We start from the raw sequence: 22,447 nt of genomic DNA, 5'->3' as shown, positions 1-22,447 counted from the left end.
ATAAAAGATCATAAACATTCGGTGAGACGTTGGTGAAAACGTTTAAAAACAAGGTATTTAGTAAGCTGCCTCTTTCTAAACTGCTGGTTACTATTTCGCCACTTAATCTTATTTGAGAAAATTAACTGTAGGCTTATATCCTCGAATCTCTCTAATATAGGTACAAAATGCTTTGGGATTTTCATTTAAATTTTCAGCATGTCTTTTTCTTTTTAACTCGCTAAACGTTTCCGACATTCCTTCTTGTCTCTAGATGTCTTATAGGAGATCACATTCCGTTTTTTGCTAGGAATATCATGCCATACATTTTTAATCTAAGTTTCGAGTAATATTTTATAAATTTACTTGAAATGGCTGACTGCAGAGTACCTGATGACAAGGAAGTGATCCTACACAGCCTCATATTTTAGGGTTGACTATCTTTTGTGAAATTTGCAAATGAACTCTACAACATGCATTTTTAACATTTATAGTCCCCGTGTAGACAATCCTCTCGGGTCTTTCACCTGCTGAGACTCTCACCCGGTGGAAGAGGAATTTATACACTCAATACGCCGGGAAAGCCCACAGATTCAACTTATTTATATTCTCCATGTTTAAAGCGGTAAATTTTTCTTCAAAACTTATATTTCCTAATCTCTCATAGGGAAAACTTTACATTTACTACTCCGTGGTCGCTAACTCCCTTATTTATTTCTACATTTAAGACCTTTTCAGGTACGTGAGTTGCTAACGAATCATGAATATTACTGGCCCTAGTTGGTGAACTGCCAAGTTCATTAATAGACGTCAAAATTAATAATTTGCTAGTGGCTTGCAGGTATATTTTACTTGTGCCCTTTTTTTAAAACTATATGCGCGCCAATCAATTGATGGGTCGTTAAAATCTCCGCCTATTATATTGTCTCTTTCGTTGTTTTTGGATGGGAAACTTTTGATTTGCTTGGCTAGTTTTAGTATTGAATCTAATCTATCGTCTGATGGCCTGGTAAATTGCGCTCTCATAGATTCTTTATGGATCGAACACCAAATACTTCCCAAACCTTTACATGGAATCATTTCAGCCTTGCTGATGCTAGAGTTCTTAACTGAAATAAAAGCAACTTTTTCAAGCAATAAAAGCAACATTTCTTTAAGCGAAAAAGGATTATGGAAAATTTACTTTGTGGTTGGTTTTAGTGCATTGCCAGCTTTCAGTTTCAATAATGATGCTATTTTCAAGGTGATGACATTCGACGTCTTAATGTTTTTAAACGTCGGCAGTTAATTTCTAATATAAGTACTGTTTTCTTGGCAATACGGTTGCATGAATATTTAATGGGAATATTTTTCTTATAACAAACAAATCCGTTATGAAAGTTTCCTTCTAGCGCAAAATGATTCTCGTTACATGACGTATTGCGTACATCTCTAGCACTGACCCTCATTTCCTTTAAAGCCAAGGAATTTGGCAAAGAGGACTTCAGAGACCGACTATTTGACCTACGCGTTGGCTATACTCTAATTTTTCTCTTATTTTAAAACTCTAATTTTTTAAATTCCCTACTGTGCTCGAATATGTTTCACCTTTTGAATAAGCATAAACAGTCTGGCATAAGCATATACAGCAACTGGGAAGTCATATTACTTCCCAGTTGCTTCCTAGAGAGGTTTTATAATGAAAGGTAGCCTAGGTAATCCATCCATTGATTGAGTGGAGGTCCCTTAATTTCAAGCGACATGGAGCGTGAAATCCGCACATCAGGATATTTGGGCCAGTTTCTTTTCCTGTGTGGGTTGTGAATTGTTAGGAATATCTGTTACCCTGGACCTGTTGTCGGCCACGGTGGAGGTGGGGTAACGTCCTCGACTTCCCGCCTAGAGGTGCCGGGATCGATTCCCGCCTAGGTGGGTTTTCCTCCACCGAGGGCTGGGGTGTTTTTAATTGTTTTCATTATAAGATACAGGGATCTTGTGGAAGAATGGACTATGAAGTCTCAATCTTGCCCCAATAAAGTCGGTAAATAATGAAATTAAATAAATAGTAGAGCTTGATTGAAGCTGCCTGCTACCGGAGTAAACCAGATTTTAATCCAAGCCATTCAGCCGGCAGTGGAAAGCTTTATCCTGCTTTAAAACTCTAGGATGCTATTAGCTACTATTTACTAGCGGCGGGGAAAGCTTTATTATACTTAAATTGAGCTTAAGTTTCTTACTAGCAGCTCGTCTCGTTTAGATAGAGAAATATGCCACACCTAGATACCGTAATGCATGTACCTGCAGTCAAAGTTATTTCAATACTTGATTTATTTCACACATTTATTTGTAAATTACTAGTAAGGAAAACTGAATTCTTGATGTTGCCTGCCTGCTGTTGCCCCCTGTCATACTCCCGAGCGGTGGATTATAAGTTACCATGGAAAATAGACGAAAAAAATTCAGTGCTCCACCACGTCCCTGGGTTGTATTATACCCATTGATCATTTTTCTTTTTGCTTGAAGCGATTTTCAACAAATTACTCAAATGAAAGGAATAAAAACGTTTAATTAGGCCTTGGATGTGACCTGATTAGTAAAATGGTTATTTATATCGTAACTTAATGAAAATCAGTTTGTAATTAACGAAAATTAATTGTCTATAGTACTTCGGGGTGGTGTGGTATATAACGGTGTAGTGTTTGACTTCGGATCTAGGGTCGTGGTGAGGATTTTGGGCAACTCCATTTCAAAATTCATGCGGTGAAAATTTCTGGTTGCTAGGACTCGGTGGGAAACATGACGGAGGCAAAGGTTAAAAAAAATCCCTGACCCAAAAGCACGAACTTCACATGCCTTAAGGTTTACTCCTGGGTGAGTTCAACCCTCATCTATCAGACCCAACATTTGAGTTGTTTACGCTAATGACGGTGATGCTCTTAGCTTCATTCTCTTCCAATTAAGTAGTCATATTCTCTTGCATTCGAAACCTTTATTTATTACCTCTTGCATTGGGTTTTGCCCACATTAGAGTAAAAAGTAGAATTGAAAAAATTTACTCTTGTTTCCAACGCCAACTTCTCTGTTCCACTTCGATGAATATCCCATCTCTTTCACGAACCTGGGGGAATAATTTATGACTAACGCAGTGGCATGTATTTGATCTTCTCGTCCCCAGATTAATCAGGCACAAACATCAAAACCATTTAATTGCCTTCAAGCGTCAATGTGACGAAATTGTCGGCGCACCGCTGCCATCACCAATCGAGAATGCTGCGAACCGAGTTGCTCCTGCGAGAAATGGTTGCTTATATAGTCACCGTCGCAATGTTTTCATTCCATTCCAACTCTCCACTCCCTCCTGCGCCTTACTTCCGTCCTCACCAGAGGCGTCAGGGTACATGTTAACGTGTCAAATGGAGCGATAATGAGAAGGCAGCAAGCCATTACGGACGCAAACTACTCGAAGTGTCACATGTTTATCGTCCAATCACCTAGCGTTTGTTGAACGTCAGTTCTCGCCCCCGCGGGTGGTCTCGCGATTATTTTGTTTCGGAAACTTCCGGTGTTGATATTTAAAACGCATTTCGAACGCCTGCCACATCGAAGTTGACGAAAGCAACGGGGAAAAATTAATAACCTGAAAGTATAGCGTTAGTGTTTCCCTCGCCCCTTAAGCATACTACCGTGAAGTGAACACACCAAATTGACATTCACCTTTTTGTATTTGTTCCTGAAAACATTTGAAGCTTAAAGAGAGAGAATTTATGCCATAGAAAATGGCGTTAATGATGAAAGCGATGCCAATGAATACCTTTTCCCATGTTTTTGGTATCAATGCCATGTTCGATATTTCATAGTAGTTTAGAGTTTATCTAAATCGGAATTCTAAGTAAAAAAACATGGTATTGGAGTGCTAAGTTTAGCAATAGTTTCAAACGGAGGGGATTACGGTTGATTTTCTTCCTTGACTTGCCTGTTGATCTGCCCTGCCCCATGGTAACTCAAGAGATTATATTTAATGTCACCCGCATTCAAAAGTGCCTAATTCCGGCTAGCCAATGTGGCTTCTCTCCACGTACTTTGCGCCACTATTTCTTCGAGCTAAATTTCTTAAGTCAGAATAAAATCCATTATCGTGCACATCATGCTTTTATGTGTTATTCTGAAATAAGATGGCATCATAGCGTTTATTAATTATCAGAGGATTGGCTTGCGGTTCATTTGAGACGTCTTAGCGGATATAACGTAGGTTTAGAACTTCTTCCCTCTTTCCTTCCTAGCTATTCCCTCTTTATTTTTACTATAATTACTATCGGTGATCTACTGGTTGAGGTAGGTTTAAGAAGGACACAGACTACACAAGAATACAGCGATAATTCTCTTGCCTCTCTTAACAAAACAAACAATGACATCCGAAACTGCAATAAACCCTCCTTAAATACCATATACTTCCTTCTTTCCTTCGTTTCATCTCTCATGCCTATCCTTTTCCTGACCTTTTCTCGCTTACCTAACACTCTTTACTCTACCTCAGCCTCCATGTATTTTGTATTTGAAATATATTATCCTTAAATCCCCGTAAAATTCGGCTTACTTGCTGTCTCTGTGTTTTGTATAGGAATAAATAATTACCCCGAGGTATTTTTTGGACATTTTTTGTGACTTATTTTCTTTACTTCTTTCGTATAATTAATACCTACAAATGAATTCATATGCGTAACAAACTGTTTTTATGCCTCTTTGCCCTGCCGGTATCCATTTACACTTATTGTATATTGTCTTCGAGGTTGAATTTCATAAAATAATATGCTTCAGAAGCAAATTTAAAGTTCAGACCTTGATTTCATGTATGTTATAGAAGGAGGTGAACCGATAGTGTGATTACATTTGAATTTTACGACTGGCTCCGTGCCTTCTGAAGAGTAGTCTGTGTTTAGATGCGTCGAGAAGTCTAGGGACAAAGTGATGCCGATGGCCGTTGGATCGTATCATTGGAGAGCGAGATTCTGGCGAATTTATATTAGGAGAGGTCCTTGACGTGGGAGCCGCGAGAGTAGAGGTAATCAGGGAGGTCACAGCGAACGAATACTTCCATTTTTACACTGTGGACAGCGTGAAGGAGACAGCTGAGCGGCAGGAGAGGGCGGAGTGGCAGGGGCGCTACCGGTCGCCCGAATCTATAGCTGCGGATGAAGTGCATTTCCCAAATGGACGTGCGATTCAAAGGCTCTTCGATGCTCTTTCGTTTGACCTGTCCATTCCCCGCCTTCGTGCCTGCCCGAGTTGAGTGATATATTATGGGAAAATTCCGCCAAGGGAACGAAGATCATACTGAGGTACTCTCCCGTTATTTGGGTCGTAATTTTATATTAGTTGCCTAAAAAAACATAGTTGTTCACCACTATTTTTTAATTTTTTACCGATTTAATGCAGTGTTTGATAATGTATGCTGCTGTAATTTTAACAGGGCACGGGGAGTTTAGATTATACTCAAAGAAAATAGGAAAAAAGGAGGGGAGGTGTGAATGCATGATGGAGGAGGACACGGCAATACACCCAGAGTCCTTTATTGCCTAATTCATGCCGAGGAAAGACGCGAACTGGAAGCTATCCTTGGATATCTGCATAGCTATCCTGGAATATCTGCATAACGTCCAACAAAGTGGGAAATATCTACACGAGGAACCGATTAGGTAAATATTGGATAGATTTATCAATGTAAGATAAAGTGGGAACAGGGAGAACGACGGGCTATGTAACTCATATTTTGTGAAAAATTGAAGTAATTGTATCGGGGGTTTAAAAATAAGATACTCCAAAAAATTAAAACAATAAATTGCCCGATTCTAATAGAACAGGCCAAATTATTATTAATGTATGATACGTTTATGTTAATCAAAAGTATATGTTGAACGGTAGATTACCAATATTGTGAAAATAGTACATTTTCTGGGATTTTTAGTAGATATTTTTTCCCTTTTTCTCATATTTTAAATACCTGCTCTCCCTTATCTATTTCCATTATTGAAATAGAAAGAAAGACTCGTACTTTTCCACAGATTTTATTATACGGCACCTGTACCTGATGATGCCGCAAGTCGGTGAAACGCGTCGTGCCGTATAATAAAATCTGTGGAAAAGTACGAGTCTTTCTTTCTATTTCAATAATGGATATCAATTACTTCCACGAAGTGAAGCCTGAAACAATAGAACTTATCTATTTCCTTTCCCACTCGTTGCTTGCACCCCATGCCATACACCTTTTTGGTGTAATGCAGGGTATTTATGTACATATAGAGCTCAATAATTTGCGTCAACACGTATTTTAATTACTCTGATTGATTATATGTAATTTAAAAGGTTTTCAAGTCAATGGCATTTTACTGACCATTGGTATGACTTAGATGTTAATTTTAGGCTATTTAGCTCCTAGATCAAAAACCAAGGAAGAGCAAGAATGTGGTTCAAGAAGAAAGGGAGTAGGATTGTTAGCAAAGGGTACCAAACAAGGTAATTACTTTTACTTACAGAAACTTATACTTGCTGAAAAGCGCACGGCTTCTTACCCTAGAATTACCATCACCCATGAGTCCAGTAAATATTGTAATTTTTGTCTCAAAAGCTTCTACCATGTTGTTATATTTTTTAGCTTGGATACCTCATAGAAACAATTCGGAGGGAAATACATGCAAAAATAATGTAGTTGTTCATTATAACAATGCGTACTCTGCGTAAACTATGACTAAATTCTTCCTTTTAAGGAAAAACATGTGACTAAATGCATATAGTATACTGCATCATAAATGAGTAAATCATGAATCCATGAATAAATTAAATTACCGGTGACAGTAATTTATTGATTTTACATTTTAAATTTATCTTAATGTATCATCAAATGTGTGATTTTCCGGGCATCAGGTATTCCTGGAAAACCATAGGCGGCATAAGGAAAGGAACTGGGCTCCGTACTCTTTTGTGTGAATTTCACACTCCTCAGGGCATAATACTAGGAGAGTTGTCTGAAAATGTTGTTTAAAATTTGGTAAATCATCAAATGATTCTTTTTGAAAGTCAAATATGCCCCTTACATTACGTCACACAAAATATTTTATCACGTTGGATAATGTGCATTTAAGTGTAAACTTCTTTCTTTTTTTTCAATTTTAGAATTCTGAACCACAGTTTTATTTTTATTTTCAACTAACTTTTGTTTAACTAAGCACCGTTAGTAGGCTCTTACTTTCCTCTTGTGTGATCTTGGGTTTCCCATTTTTCTGTCTTTACGCACTAAATTTAATACATAATAGTTAATTGATTTCACATTTCTTTCCTCCACGAAGCCTTAGAAAAAAAATAATCGAATTTTAAAAGTTAAGATCATTCCGAGAAGAGACCTTCGAAAATCGTTCGCAATTATATAATCTTTTGCCGAAACGATCGCTTTTTTTGTTCGGCGAGGTAATTTTCCTGGGAGAACGGTGTCCTTCTGCAAAAAGGAACGTCCCAAAATCTCCGCCACGAAGATGAAGTTTTCAAAAGACGCTCTTAGAAAGGTCTTACGAAGTGGTTTGGCTTCCGTGGGATGAATTTCTTTTTCATCATGATCGCTGCTCGAGAGAGAGAGAGTTCTCTTTTCCTCGGGACTAATTGGGCGCAGACGAATGATGGGTGCTCGGATAATCGGCTCACCTCCGTGCCGTTGACTGCGTGGGAGGTCGGTGAGGAAGCGGAAGGGGAGTTCAACCCGCGGAATTCCATGGAGACAATGAAGTGAGTGGTTAGGGAAAGAATGAGACGATGGGCCGTGTTCTGAAGATGGCACCGCAATCACACGGCGCCGAGCAATTCAATTAAAGCGAAGTTATGTGAACCGCTCGTTCTTTGACGCGAACAAAAAGAAATTTTTGACAGCCAATTACGTCCTCTCGTAGCGTAACCTCTTTTCCCATTTGATTATTTGATTGCATTTTCCGCGTGATTTTATGCAACGAGGGGTACGAAAAAAAAATTGAATCCGAAATTTCCACCGGACCCCGTGCGTTTGAAAATAAAACAATTTTCCCTCTTATATATCTGTTTCTCCTGGTCTTCATGAATACTATATAACGAACTGCAAGTAATGAGAATACCTGCAAAAGATCGCGGCAGCGGCAAAAGTATTTTTTTTAATTGTCATTAAACTAGCATGTAATCCTTATTTTATTTCAACTTTATTTTACGGTCTCCCTAGTTATTAGCTAATATTTTATGAGTTTAAAATATTTACCACCTAGAGGAAGTTCTTCCAACGGGAGTGATTTTGAAAGGGAACGCTCTGGCGCATTCAAATTTTGGAAAAATACCATAGCAGAATACAAATCAGTTCCTCCTAGATCACCGTGAACTCACCTAAAGCATTGATTATTGCAAACAAAATTACTCGTAATCCTCCAAAACAGAGGGAATAGGTACGTCGCGGCACAAAGAGGTCACCCGAGCAACCGACGCGCCGGTTGCTCGGGCTGTGTACGCAATTCACTCTGCGATGGAAATGTTATTTAGGCTCGCGTATTTAACCAACTCCTCACTTCACTGAAGTTTCCCACTGCTTGTTATATACGATGAACTACTAAAATTGTTCACGTGAAAACGAGAAGTTTCTTCGCGGTGTTTCAACCGGATTAGCAGCAGACGAGCTGCTTTATTGAGAAGCCCTATAATATTTTAAAAGTTGAATTGGACATGTGAAAATTATCTGCTAGATGAGTGTCGCGACTCTTGACGTAGGATCTCAAACGCACCAGAAGGGAAATTTCCGAAAAATGTTTTACCCATTTTTATAACAACCAACTAGATTTTCTTTGCCAGTTTGTGACCACAGATGAAACCTGGGTCCACTACTGTATTTTAGAGACAAAACAGCGGTCAAAGCAGTGGAAACCTGTTGATTGACCACCACCAAAGAAATGAAAGGCACAATGGTCGACAAGAAAGGTGATGGCTTCAGTTTTCTGGGATGCGAAAGGGATTTTCCTGAAAGATCATCTTTCCACTGGTCAAACAACCTCAGGAAAATACTACGCTAACCTCCTGAACCAACTACAGCAAATGATACGACAAAAGGCCTCATTTGTTCTGGAAAAAAGTCGACACAATGCACGCCCACACACAAGTGTCGTTTCCATGACAATAATACGTGAACTAAGAAACGAATTATTGCCACACCCGCCTCATTCGCCTAATTTTGCTCCATCAGATTTCCATCGCTTTCTCAAACTCAACATTTTCTTCTGTGGTTGGAAATTCTCTTCAAACAAAGAACCAACAGCTGAAGAAGACGGGTATTTTGCAGGCATGAAGGAATCTAATTTTCGAGATAAGATGAAGACATTGGAATATCGCTGGGCCAAGTGCATTTGTGTACATAGGGATAATATTGAAAAAAATAATTGATGTAAGTCGTTTATTTTATTCCATTCTGAGAACTTTTCAAATTACCCTCATATATCTGATATTAATTTCATGAGTTTCCTAGGAGCAGTTAGCGATAACGGAATCAAATACAATCTTGAGTGTGTACATTTATGTGTTATTCCTAGTTCTTTTTTATGACCTAAGATTGAAAAAGGAGCTGAGAGTAATCCGCACCACTAGAAAATCCGGAGAATGTAGCGACTGCCATGGAAAGAATGATTGTGTCAATGCAATAGGATGGATTGATCCCTGCTTGGTCTTTTTAGCTGCATTATAGTTCATGAAAATGCTATAATTTGCCGAAAAAGGAACATGACAACAGGTTACGTATTATTATATTTCATGTGTTTTATTTTATGCTTATTTAATTCGCAGTAATTAAAGAGCCTGTGATTGTCGTTATTCAGATAAAATGTGCAGTTTTGTTTCTCGGAACACTAGAAATGATTTCTTAATTCATGTTTATGATTATTCGTATCTCCAATGACTTATGGAACTGTTAAATATTATAAGTGCCTTCATCGGAACATTTACTCCTCACCATTGTTTTTATGCAGGGATATTATTTTAGTGAAATCTGTTAAGTGTCAGGATGAACTGGTAATTTTAAACGGAAACCGGATTACTGATGTGATTTCTTGAAGGCTAGCTGAGTCGGGGAGTGAAGCGTTAAATTGCAATGCGAGGCATTTTCTGAAAGTCAGCAACATCTATTGATTATTTTAGAAGTCACTGAAATTATTGTTATCATTTAGTTGTCATTTGACTGTTGGTAAATTCCGATTATAATGTCTGCGAAAATCGATACTCCCGACAGTTGCGACGTTCGTACGTGAGATTTGTGTGTGTGTGTTCATATGGATCATTAACTGCCCAAATTCATCTGGAGTTGTACCAAGGTAAACCGTAAGAAGTAATGAGTAAAGGAAAGACTATACCATGGTATCGAGTCTTAAAAAATATTTAATATCTACGAGGATGGCCTGAAAATTTTCCGGCCTCAGAAAATTTCAGAAAAAATGTCTTGTATCTTTGTTAGGACGGAAACTTTTCAGATCACCCTCGTATAATATGAGGCACAGTATCCTGGCTAATGAAATCGTTTAACGAGTGGACCAAGAACTGTGATCTGATCGACGATTGGCGGTTAGTTCTCTGGCAGATTAATTTCCTCTTGTTAGATGGGCCATTGTTTACACGATTGTTACGGGAAAGCTCGGATATCAAAAAAAAGTACAACGTAGGTACCGGAAATGCTAACCGACAACACAAAGAGCAAAGGTTGTTGAGTAAACCAACGGTTTTGGATCACTATCTACAATTTTGATCACCCAGCCGTCAGTCACGATCTAGCGACTATTTCCTCTTCTTGCACTTGAAACGCTGGATTGGTGGACAATGGTTTGATGAGGACATTGAACTCAAGACTGCTGTTGTCAATAGGTTCCGTTCCCAGGCGGCGAACTTCCTTTCTGAGGGATTAAAGAAGCTGGTGCAGCGTTCCGAAAAGTGCTTAGACGTGAACGGCGATTCTTTAGAAAAGTACAGTAAGTTTGTAAGTTTCTAAAACTTACAGCAAAACCTTTTTCTAAATAATCTATTTCTTGACGGCCAAACAAACCTGACCTTAAAAAGTAACCTTCGGAGTTTAAGCAAAAACGTTAATTTTTCGATCAACTCATCAATTTTTAAGTTTGATCATTTCGTTTATTAGAAAGACCCCTTGCGGGAACTTCATAATATCTTTATTTTTCAGTTGAAAGGAGAGTCTCATGAGAATAATGACAACAAAATGGTATCAATACGATGCAGAAGAAGACGAGAACGAAAATATTATGACTTCAGCACGGCAATTCTGCTTTATGTACAGAAATATGACTGTTTATTAGCTTATGCCCCGATTTAATTTTACTATGAGAAATGAGCATGTTTTTAAAGTTTTTTCGCGGATGTGAAAATCCAAGTTGGGTTTTTCATTAAATTAAAAAATTCTAATTTGACTTTAATTGATTTAATAAATTTGGTTTGTTCTTAACACGGTAAAATGTGTGTTACTTTATTTAACAAAGTCTGATAAATGGATAAGGGACAGCATGTAAATGTTTTCCACTTAAGCTTTAGTATATATCGTGGTAAAAAGGTATACATGAATGGAAACCTTTTGTTAAAATGTAACGCATTAATGTAAACATTTTTCCCTGATAAAATCTTTCTTTAACCCATAAAGATGATTGTAATGCCAGAGTAGGAGCGAATACTAGACAGCAAATAAAACTAACTATCGGATTATGCATGCAAAGTTTTGGTTTAGCCAATGAATTCTCATTTGGATCGAAACCTACTTGTGCGTATTTCAAGTGAATGACCTAGAGCGGGGATGGCGAAACTATGGCCCGCGTGCTCAAAGTGGCTCGCAGAGCAATTATTTTGGCACACAGAGCTGGGAGAGTGTTACAGGAAATTCCACAGTGATCACTGGATGGATTGGCTCGCGAGTCAAGAGTGTACTCTTTATTACTTACATAAACGTTGGCTCGCCAAATGGCCAAAAGGTTCATTACCCTTGGCGTAGAGAATTCATTCCAATGATAAGACTTCTTTTATTTTCCTGGCCAAGAATTTTTCTGTACAGTATTATTTGTACGTTTCTCCCACGAACATGATTCCTAAACCTTGTGTTTTTTTTCACGCAGCAATACTTGAATTTTTTTCACATGTAATCCTCAAATTGATGTCACATGTACATTCATTAGGGCAAACAAATGTGACATTAGAATAATAATTTAATTTCGGAATATGAGTTTATCTTTTTCCTGGGAAGTTCCCACAGATTTAGCATTGCATCTGCGGCTGTATGTACAATTAACCCGACCCATCAATATTTTTTTACCACGAATCTCTTTCCAAGTAGTCCAGAAACTTGTAAAAATATTTTTTTTTAATGTACTTTGCATTGAAATCAAAGATTTTAAAATACTTTTCACAGTCGTTCCGTTCGTGCTAATTATTAAGGGTTTCCGTTAGGGTTTCGGATTATCACCGACGCATGAAAACATTCCGTGAGAAAGAGAGGAAGGGTCAATCCTCCTGAATTCCAACAGTAAAATGGCCACTCTCTTGATACATAAAAGGGAAACAGGAAAGGGTCATCGCCAAACCCCGCGCATTAGTTGCTGTTTAATGAAGGACTGGGAATGGAGGGGTCAAGGGGAGAGTACGGGAGGGAGTTTTGACCCGGGCAGAGAGGGATGGAGGAGAAGAAAAAAATAAAAACACACGAGATGGGACGGAGAGGAAGTTTCCGGTCATGACGGCCTCCGGCCAGCCGCTTGACCGCCCACCCTCCCCTCTCTCTTCCTTCTGTCGCGGGCGGGTTGAGCATAGGCGAAGGCATAGAGGCTTAATTAATTCCCCGTCGATCGCACGGGTATTTCCCATTAACCTCCCGATTTTTATTGCCCCCTTGCTTCCCTTCCTCATCTGTAATAAACGAGTCTGCGGGCGGACGGTCCTGACCCTCGGCGGGTTGCGGTTGAGTTATATGATGAGGCGGGCAGTTGCAGGAGGGAAGGAGGGTGGGGTGGGCCCTGACTTTTGGTGTGGTATATGCTGTGGGTCATAAGGTGAGGAGGAGGAGACGTGTGGGGATGATGCGGGGGTCGGAAAATTGAAACGGGTTGAAGAATGGAGTGGACGGCCTGGACATGGCGTGTTTAAGAAGGGAAGTGGAGGAGAATGAGGGTAAAATGGAAGAGCAGTGGATAAGAAATAATAAGAAATAAACAATGCACGGAGGAAAATCACTCATTTAATTACATTACTCAATTAAATTACAACGCACCCTCTTGATTATTGATGGAGGAAAAATAATGTAATGTTTTTAACGTAGATATTATGTTAAGTTGAATGGGGAGAGGGAGAGAAGGGATAGTCAGAATTCAGGAAGTATCATTCACCCCTCAAATTTAGTTTCTCATGCTCGAGGTTTTGTACTCATTGTACATATCACCCTTCTAGTTGATACGCACCAGTATGGTTGGTTTATGGTCATTATTTTTATTAGTATTGGTTATCTACCCTTTATGACAGGTTTTAGAAGGACAGAGACTGTATAAAAACGCTAAAAAATACATTTATCAACCTTTCCTATCAAAACACCTGGCAGCCGAATTAAAATAAACCCCTTTTAAGTTTTTCACACTTTCTTTCTCCTTCCTCCCTTATTTCCAGCCGACGTGCTTATCATATTCCTACCCATTTCTCGCTTACCTAACGTTCTCCCCTCTATCAAAGTCTTCAGCATTCCATCCCCAATGTAAATGCTCCCAATCCATATTTCCTGCTTTCTTTGGATTTTTCCGAACATTCTGTTCTCCTCCCCTAGGTTTGGTTTTCTTTCTGCCCATTCACCTTTAGCAGCCATCTTCTCCACCACATTTTCAATGCTTCCAATCCACGTCTTCGTTTACGTACATCTTGCTTTAATAGTCATGTTTCCGCTCCTAATAAGCTCCTTAGCCAAAATTTTTAATAACCTTTTCTCAATCAACTCATCATCCTTCTCATCACTCTCCTGCGAAAGCATCTTTGCCTAACGTAATTCTTCTTATATTTCTCCTACTTTGAAATGTTTATTTTTAAGACTCCCAAGGTACGTTAACCGTTCCACCTTCTTTAGGTTCTCAACTCTTATTTTATTATTTTACTTATGCTAATGCAATACATATATATTCCATTAATTACATCAATTCACCGTCAACTCGTAAAATATGTATGGTAATTCTTAGTTTTTTTAAGAATAAATATCATGAGTAATAAGTTTGTTACCACTTTTTAAAAACCCAAAATTGTCGTTTAGCTTAGCATTCTTTTCAAAAAAGTAGATCATGCGTTTTGCTAACATAATAATATCTCCAAAAGGAAAGGTTAATCTTAGTTCCTCGCGTTAAAAATAAGTTAATTGAACGGAGAATCAAAGCTGAATCAATCAATTTTCAATCGGGTGTGTTAGCTAGTTGAATATCCAATGCAGATCTTAAGTGGCTTTAATGCGATTCATATTTGGATATCCTATTATATGAAATGATTTTTAGATAGCTACCACAGTAACATTTGCTGTATCTTTGAGTGCCAGCTTTTAGATATATTTTTTAAATCCTAATATTTTATTTATAGCATTGAGTTGAAAAAGAAAGATTTGAGCGAAGGGATCGCAAGAAAGCAAAGAAATATAGAAACTCGTTGCAATAAAAATTTGTTGTGTAAAAAGGAATGCTTTTTTTAGTAAGGTGGAATACCTTTTGTTTGTTAAGGTATTTTCACATTCATTCTTTCTTATTAATTTTGAATAAACTTCAATATTAGCCTGCCGCTTTAATTATACGAGGAAGTTTGCAAAACTGCATTTACTTAAAGTAGCGACCGATTCTTCTGAAATTGATTTCCTTCGTTGTTACTCATTATTTCAACATCCTTCCAATGGATGGAAACATAAGAAATATCTTCAAAGGTTGACAAATGCTAGAAATTTCTTTGCATTGAAATTTCTTCAAATGCATTCAATAATTAGGAATTATTAATTTTCAATGTAGATTTTTATATTTTAGGGTACTGCGGACATTTGAAAAAAATATTTGCTTTTTCGGGCGAGAATAGGCCAAGATTATGCGAAAGTAACTCTAGGGAACCCGCCATTTTTGTAGCAGATCCCTTTGCCTTAAAGGAATTTACATATTTGCCATTTAAAAAGAAAGATTTCATTGCCAAAGTGTTAAATATACATGGAAAAGCACAGTGACCTGTTATAAAAAATATATACATAGGAGAAAACAAATCATCATTATGAATAATTACGAATTCGTTTAAGAGTTTCCATCAAAACTTTGCAATTTGACATCTAAGAGGCTCAGAATAAATTTTACTGATGGGAAAAATATTTTTCAATATTCAGTTGAAACGTTGAAATAAGTGCTTTGGAACATTGGACTATTTGAAAATATTGAAAATATTCGGCTTCTTTGGAATCACTCCAAAATAGTCCCCTCTCCAACAGTGTATACTGCCCTCGGCCTGGCGTAATTTTCAAAACTGGAGGGCCATCATACTGTGCCATTTTAGTAATATTTTGATATTGATAAGATATTTTATATTTCCACTCTCCATGGTATTAGAGTGTCTTTTATTCTCTTTTATTTGCCCAGCACCGAAATACCGTGATTTCTTGCTTGCACAGGCAGCTGCATTAAAAAATTGCACTTATTCTTCTATGTGATAGCTTTGATAATGGAATAAAGTGTATTGGTTCAATTTCAAAGTTTTTCCATGTTGGATTTTCATTCAAATATATTATAAATTTTTTCGAACACTTTTGACCTTTAGAAAGGAATATCACAATTTGATGTGCTACAAGAAACCTGAGAAAGGAGCGAATAATCCTACGAAAAAGTTCAATTTAACTGTTTTTATTTTTGAAATAATTACTTGAATAGATGCTGGTATGATAGCATAGTTGGGAGAGTGCTCATCAACTAGGTTTAAATCTCAGGAGATGAAATTGAACAACTTCGTCCTTGCGGTGCAATTTTCTGTTTACTATAACTTCATGAGTAACCGATTGGTGGCATGAGCAGGAGAACTGTTCCCTATTGCCCAGTTAATCTGAGCCTTCCACACACCCTGACGCTTAATTCATGGGGACTTCACCTTGCCGTGTCTCTTTTTGAGTTGATTACGGTGTAACTCGCATATATCAACTCTCAGCGAAAAATATGTAAACTTTGCCAAAATTAGAAGTTTCCAATTGGACCTCTTAGGAAATACGTGTTTGTGGAAAAATTTGAATTTGAGTTATGATTGAAGTAAAAAAACGAAATAATGTATCTTTTCACCTAATATTTTACTAGGTACCATTAGTTTCAACGCATCGGCGTCATTCTCAGTTCGTTCACCAGAGGATGACGCCGATGCATTGATTCTAGCCGTACCTAAAACAAATTTGGAGGAAAGATACATTGTTATGTTTATTTTTTAACTGCACTGATAGTGAATTTTCACAAAGTTAAATCTGAATACATTGCATTTATCGAGTAATGATACTTAAATTCTTTCCTTACTAATTCTTAAAATTACTTTCGCAAAATACCTCGCAAGCCTTCGGAAGGGCACGTGGTGTGGGGTTGTTTAGGTCCCTCGCCATTGTATAGAAATGTTTACTTGTTCTTAAATAGAGATCTATATTTTCGCATACATGAGCACACGAACTTTTATGCACAAACTTACCTATTTTAATCTTACAATAATAGGTGTGTTCGAGTAGAGTCTTAAATTGTTTTTTGAATCTTGGAAATATTTGTTCGGTTGGATTTTTTTAATGATCATGTATCGTAAGTGGGAATAACGAGTAATTGAGTAATTAGTTCGAGAATCAATCTCTCTCTTATTTAATCGTAGCAGACCACTCTACCGATGAACTTCGAGGTCATCATAATCCTCTTGATATCACTCCTTAACTATGTTGTTCTGTATCTCTCTAATAGCACATGTCTTTCTTTGAAAAAAAGTTCTAAAGCCAACGTGTCTAAATTGAAGCTAACTAACTCCTGCTGGAATTAGTTCACTTCAATTTGGACGTAATTGCTGAAAATATTTCTTCTGAAAAGATTGTGCCAATATTACATATTCTCAATTTCAATGTCTTAATGTCGTGCTACCTTCGTGGCTCGATGGACTCCCAACTGAATTCCTCCAGTATATCCCTCAGTCGATCTTTTCTCATTGCATTTTTTTAACTAAGCCAGCGGATTTTCTCTGAACGTTTCCCAATCCCTTGATTAACCTTTGATACCATGGATTCCAAATATTTGCTGTGTATATAAAATATAATGGAGACCTTTAAGAAAGGAATTGCGTTAGCGATATAGGCGTTTGCAAGGAGAAGAGAATTGACGACCGGCACTGAGGAAAGATGTGAAAGGAAGATAAGTGAAGACTTAAATACGAGAGCGCAGTGCTTTATGGATGTGTGGCAGCGGTATAAGTCTAGATTGGAGGATTTTTAAATATGGGTGTGGCGGAGAAGGGAGAAAATAAGTTGGACAAAAAGGGAGACAAACGTGGAGGTTTTTAAGAGGGTGCACGAAGAGAGGAAGTGACTGGGAAAAGGGAAAAAAAGTGAATGGTGGAAATATTTAAAGTAGTGTCATTTTGAAGGCCGAAATAGAGGGGAGGACTTGGGAAAAGCGGAGTATAGAGGAAAGAAGAGACTGGGCTATATAGGCAAATCGAAGACAGATTTTTACGAAGGAATGAATAAATAAATTATGTTCAGGGAAAAGGAAGAGAAAGTTCTCGCAATACTTGGAAGTGATTAGTTAGTTAGAAGTGGTTAGGGATCGTCCTGAACCTACTTTCAAATAGGTAGAATATCTTGACTAAATGAATTACAAATTTGGTCTAACCTATGCGAAGTGAAACTTCTCTTTTCCTTTTCTCTATTCTTTTTTTTCCCTATTTCATTTATTTTATTTTTATTTTATTTATTCAGTATAAGTCCGAAAACAGCACATTTTGGCCTTTACATCGAACTATTAACAACGATAACAATGGTCACATTTACAAACACCCAAGCCCTAGATGGAGCGAAACTCACCCAGGCGGGAATCGAACCCGCGACCCTTGGAATGGCAGACGAGGACGTTACCCCGCCGCCACCGGGGCCGGCGGGGTAACCTTATCTTATCACATTATTTTATGTATTTATGTATTATTGTCATATTGACCTATTGTTATGAGAGTTTGACCACATATTATTTCTGACGTAAGTTTTTAAATTTGCATTTTTTTTCCTTTTCTCTTCAGATTCCGCGACATCCCGAGCGTGTGGTGGCAAGTTTGCACCATTTTAGTGGGAACCGGCAGCGCTCTCTCCCTTCTGGTGGCGCTGACGGCTGCGGCGGCATGCTGCATCACGTACGTCATCCACACAGGATCTGCAAGGCTGGCCGGGGCCCTCCAACTCATCGCAGGTATGAGTAGAACCTTCTTCATTAATTATATTGTTCACCCATGTCGTCATTAATAGCACGGCTATCCGCCATTACTTCCCTGTCATGAGGATGTCACAATAGCATTACCTTTCTGAGATGAAAACCCTCTCATGACAATTGTAGCAGTTATTATTACCTTGACCGACAATCTTGGGGTGTACTCGCAATGAAATGGCAAGTGGGAGGCTATGATTTGTTGCTCATAATCCGTTTTAACCATCAGGAATGATTAACTGATGGATTCGAGCACTATTCAAGGAAATATATTTTTCGGGAAACCGAATTATCACTCGTAACTATTTCACAAAATTACGAAATAATATAGTAAATCTTACTACGTCGCCACGTATTGTGATTGCAAATTTAAAACAGTTTGAGAAAACCCTTGAAAATTTTCAACATATAAATTTAATAGGACTACGAGGAATAGGTTATTGACTAGATCAATCGTCAAACGCACAATAGAGCAGAGAACAATTTGATATTCTGATTGTCGATTTAGAAATGAACGCACTTACCTGGAAGTCCAGAGGGGGAGAATTTTAAATCCCGCCAGCTTTAGGAATGGGTTTATTTTCCCAGAATAAGTGCAGTATCCAGATATTCAGCTCCGACTACTCTAAGCGTTCTTTGAAACCTTTACCTTGCACCTATACATACCGTATTGGTGTTAACTTTCATTTAACAAGGTGTGAACTAGAACACTCCACGATAAATGTTTCGACAAACGCGTATTGCATTTATTTTGTATCACCTTCATCGTTGAAGTTTTCGTATCTTTCCAGTGTGAGTTTTGAAAAAAACTTTTCTTAGAGATATGTCGGATATTATCAAAGTTGGTATGGTTGTTCTATGGTTGAAACAGAGATACATTTGGTTTAAAATGATCGACTAGCTTCTCGTAAACCTCAACGCTCCACGCTAGAACTCAATAGGTGCATTCGGCATCGAACTGGATGGAGAGTGGACCGAAATAAGAAAAAAAAAGGCAGGTCGTTGGAGTAGCTGCCGTTTCGTCTTTTGCTCACGGAGAGAATTTATTTCGGCCCTGCCGTTGCGGGCCAGTCGAAATCCTCTCTCCAAACTCCGTTTCCCTCTTACGGATCCTCCTTTCCCCGCAATCTCTACATCCTCGCTTCCGTCACTGCGGCTTGGGTACATAAACCATGCACATCAAAAGGCTTATCACGGCGGCGGTTGGTCGATTTTATTCGGCTTTCCCGAACCCACCCCCGCCCGTCATTCGCATCATTGCCCGCGCTTGAGCTACCTGCCAACCTGCAGGGCGTACGTCATGGACCCTGCCTTATTTCCTTCCCCTTCGATGACTCTTTCTCTCCCTTTTATCTCTTTACTCTCCGGACTTTCTTCATCGCTACGCCCACCCGCTCGTCTTTTTGATGCCCCACTCGTGGTAAAAGTAACCCGTGGCGGAGGAAAGTGTAAGAGGCTGTGCATGTATGCGGGAGGAGTTATGTCATTATGTCCACAGAGAAAGGCGAAAGGCGATGACGATAGTTTGCTCCTCTATTCATCTATATCTATCTACATCTACACAATACACCGCAAGCCGCCACGAGGGCGTGTGGCCGGGGGTGCTAGGTCACCGTCTGTAAACTAGAAGAAAACCGCATGCAAAACCAAATCAAGTTACCCCTATCCTTCCCCTTCGTGTCATTTTTTCCTCCTCTTTTACGCATGCATTATGTTACGGATTTATTTTTAAAGTTGACGTCAGAAACTTTTTCAAGGGGTTTCGCCAAAGAGCCTTTATTTCCTGCATCCATTACTTCCTAGCACCTCACGTCCACGGCGCATATCATCTCTCTTTTTTCATAATCGAAATTGTTCACGATCGCATGGGCTAAAGGAAGATATCTCCGCATCGTCGCGAAAATCGAAGGTAGAATTAAAAAAAAAGGAAAGATGGTAGTTTTCTTTTTATTTTTTTTCGTTTCGTCGTTGAAAAATAAATGAAAAGGTCTTGTGTGTTGTTTTTGTGTCCGCAGGGCCACTCCCAAGTGCTTCTGCTGCGGCTATTCTTCTTTGCTGCCGAACCTCACGGCTCTCCGCCTTCCTTCACACCCTTTGTGTCGGTGTGTGAGAAGAGAGCATTTTCTTTTATATGCCCACGTATCGATACCCTTTTTTTTCCTCTCTCCCCGACCTTGGGAGGGGTATTTTTGAAAAAAAAGAGGAAGATCGTGTCGCGCACCCTCCATGCTCAATCGGCCGTTCTCGAAGGCACAGTTTCAGAAGCGTTAGATAAATATGGACCCATTATTCCTCGGGAGGATTCTTCCGGAAAAAAGTTGTTCCACGTGTCTTTCTCGGCCGCTCCCCTAACCAAACTCCACTCTACTCCACCCTCCCTACCCACCCTTCCTCCTTGGTCTTCCCATCTTTTTCTTTCTCTCGCCCACCCGGAGAGGGTAGAGGGAGGTTTTGGCTAGGGTGATAAGATAATTAAGCTCCGGTTTAGGGGTGCGAAAAAACGGAGCAAAAGTTTGCGGTCCCGAGCAAAATTTATTGCTTTTTGTTTCGGTGGAGGTGTCGTCGAGAGTGGAGTTTTAGGTGAGGGGGGGATGGAAGGGGTATCGGTAGGATAAAGGGGTTTTCTTTTGTTCTCCTCCGGCCTCCGGAGCGTGAAGGTGCGAGGAAAGAAGTTGATTTCATTGTTGCCGTGGAGTTGCAGGTTGAAGGGGGGCGTATTCGGCCATACCCCTTGAAAGCAACTGCTGCGCTACAGTCGACGATTTCTCTCTTTCAGGAAACGACTCCTTCTCGCATTCCCTTATTATGGTAAATTATATTTTTGAATTATGCCATTAAAATTTGCTCCTGCGTCATCAATTAGATCCTAAAGAGATTTTTAAATTATGTGTGCCCCAATTTCCATGGTCTGCGTAGAGTTATTGTTTAAGAAATTTTTTTCGGGTTATTTTGCAAAATACCACACGGAATACGTGGAAACGTTATTAAAAAATGTTTAAAAGTATGTCCTAACCCTGAATATATATGTAAATCAAACTTTGAAAAGTCTTTCCGTATTTATTTGGTTTTACTTTCAAACTGAATGTTTTTTTTACAATGAGCCCGTTCTTTACTAATAGGGGATTGAGATGGTGCGGGGGCTAACGTATTGGCTTCCTACCCAGAGGGTCCGGGTTCAAATCTCGGCGGTGTTGAATATTTTTCAGAGGTATCTCGATCCCTACTTGATGTGCTCTGTGGAGGGCACTTTGAGTGAGTACGCCGTCCCTCGGATAGGACGTTAAGCATCGGACCCCTTTGCGCCTTTCGTAAAGAGTAGGCTAATGCCGACGCCGGGTTTCTCTCCACCCTTCATCCTTTCCTATCCATCCCCTATGGCGCAAATGACCTCCGGCTCGGCCGCCTCCACTCAGTACTACTACTTTAATAATATTCCCATCCTAAAATTTAATTCATATAGGATTTTAAAATATATAAACTGCAGCTCCTTTTATAATCTACGGAAGAGTAATGTGTAAAAACTTAGCTTTCGACTTTAGCTCGACTAACGATATTTGCTGTGAATCGGAAGTTACAATTCTAATTTTTTATACGAGAAAGATGTCTTCTGCCATGTGATTTGAATAGTAGCAATTAACATGGATTTTTATATTGCGTTAAAACATTCTTTCGCTCTTCTATCTGATGAGTGTTAGTCATGAATTTTGGTGTAATTGATCCATAGTTTACATCTTGTAACTTTATTTACTTCACCTGGATACAGGAATGTCACAATCATTACGATAGATAATGACTAGGCTAGATTTACTTGAAACGCTCATTTATTTCTTCATGAATTTTTTGGAAGATGCAGTCTTAATAATTAAATAGCCTTGGTTAAAATAATGGAAGTTGGAGAGTATTTAATGTTCATGAAATTATCTAAGATAGAGATTTATTTTGTGCAGTGTAAAAACTTTCGATAAAATATGCAGTTTTCAAAGTCTACAAGTCCTGTA

The 22,447-nt window shown here is 38.7% G+C and overlaps 1 protein-coding gene across 1 annotated transcript in view; it reads left to right on the top strand.

Moving 5' to 3' along the window:
* Positions 1 to 22,447, top strand: part of LOC139696725 (LHFPL tetraspan subfamily member 6 protein-like) — a 964,114-nt gene that overhangs the window by 540,578 nt on the left and 401,089 nt on the right. Inside the window, exon 5 of the mRNA XM_071595561.1 lies at positions 18,268 to 18,434. Within this exon, the coding sequence (XP_071451662.1) occupies positions 18,268 to 18,434 (167 nt within the window). The remainder of the gene's footprint in view (positions 1 to 18,267; positions 18,435 to 22,447) is intronic.

Source organism: Hetaerina americana, unplaced genomic scaffold (genome assembly GCF_022747635.1).
Source record: "Hetaerina americana unplaced genomic scaffold, ioHetAmer1.1.p SCAF_7, whole genome shotgun sequence".
NCBI classification, from domain to species: domain Eukaryota; kingdom Metazoa; phylum Arthropoda; class Insecta; order Odonata; family Calopterygidae; genus Hetaerina; species Hetaerina americana.
Note: the sequence above shows the minus strand (reverse complement) of the source record. Positions and strands in the feature narration are given on the sequence as shown.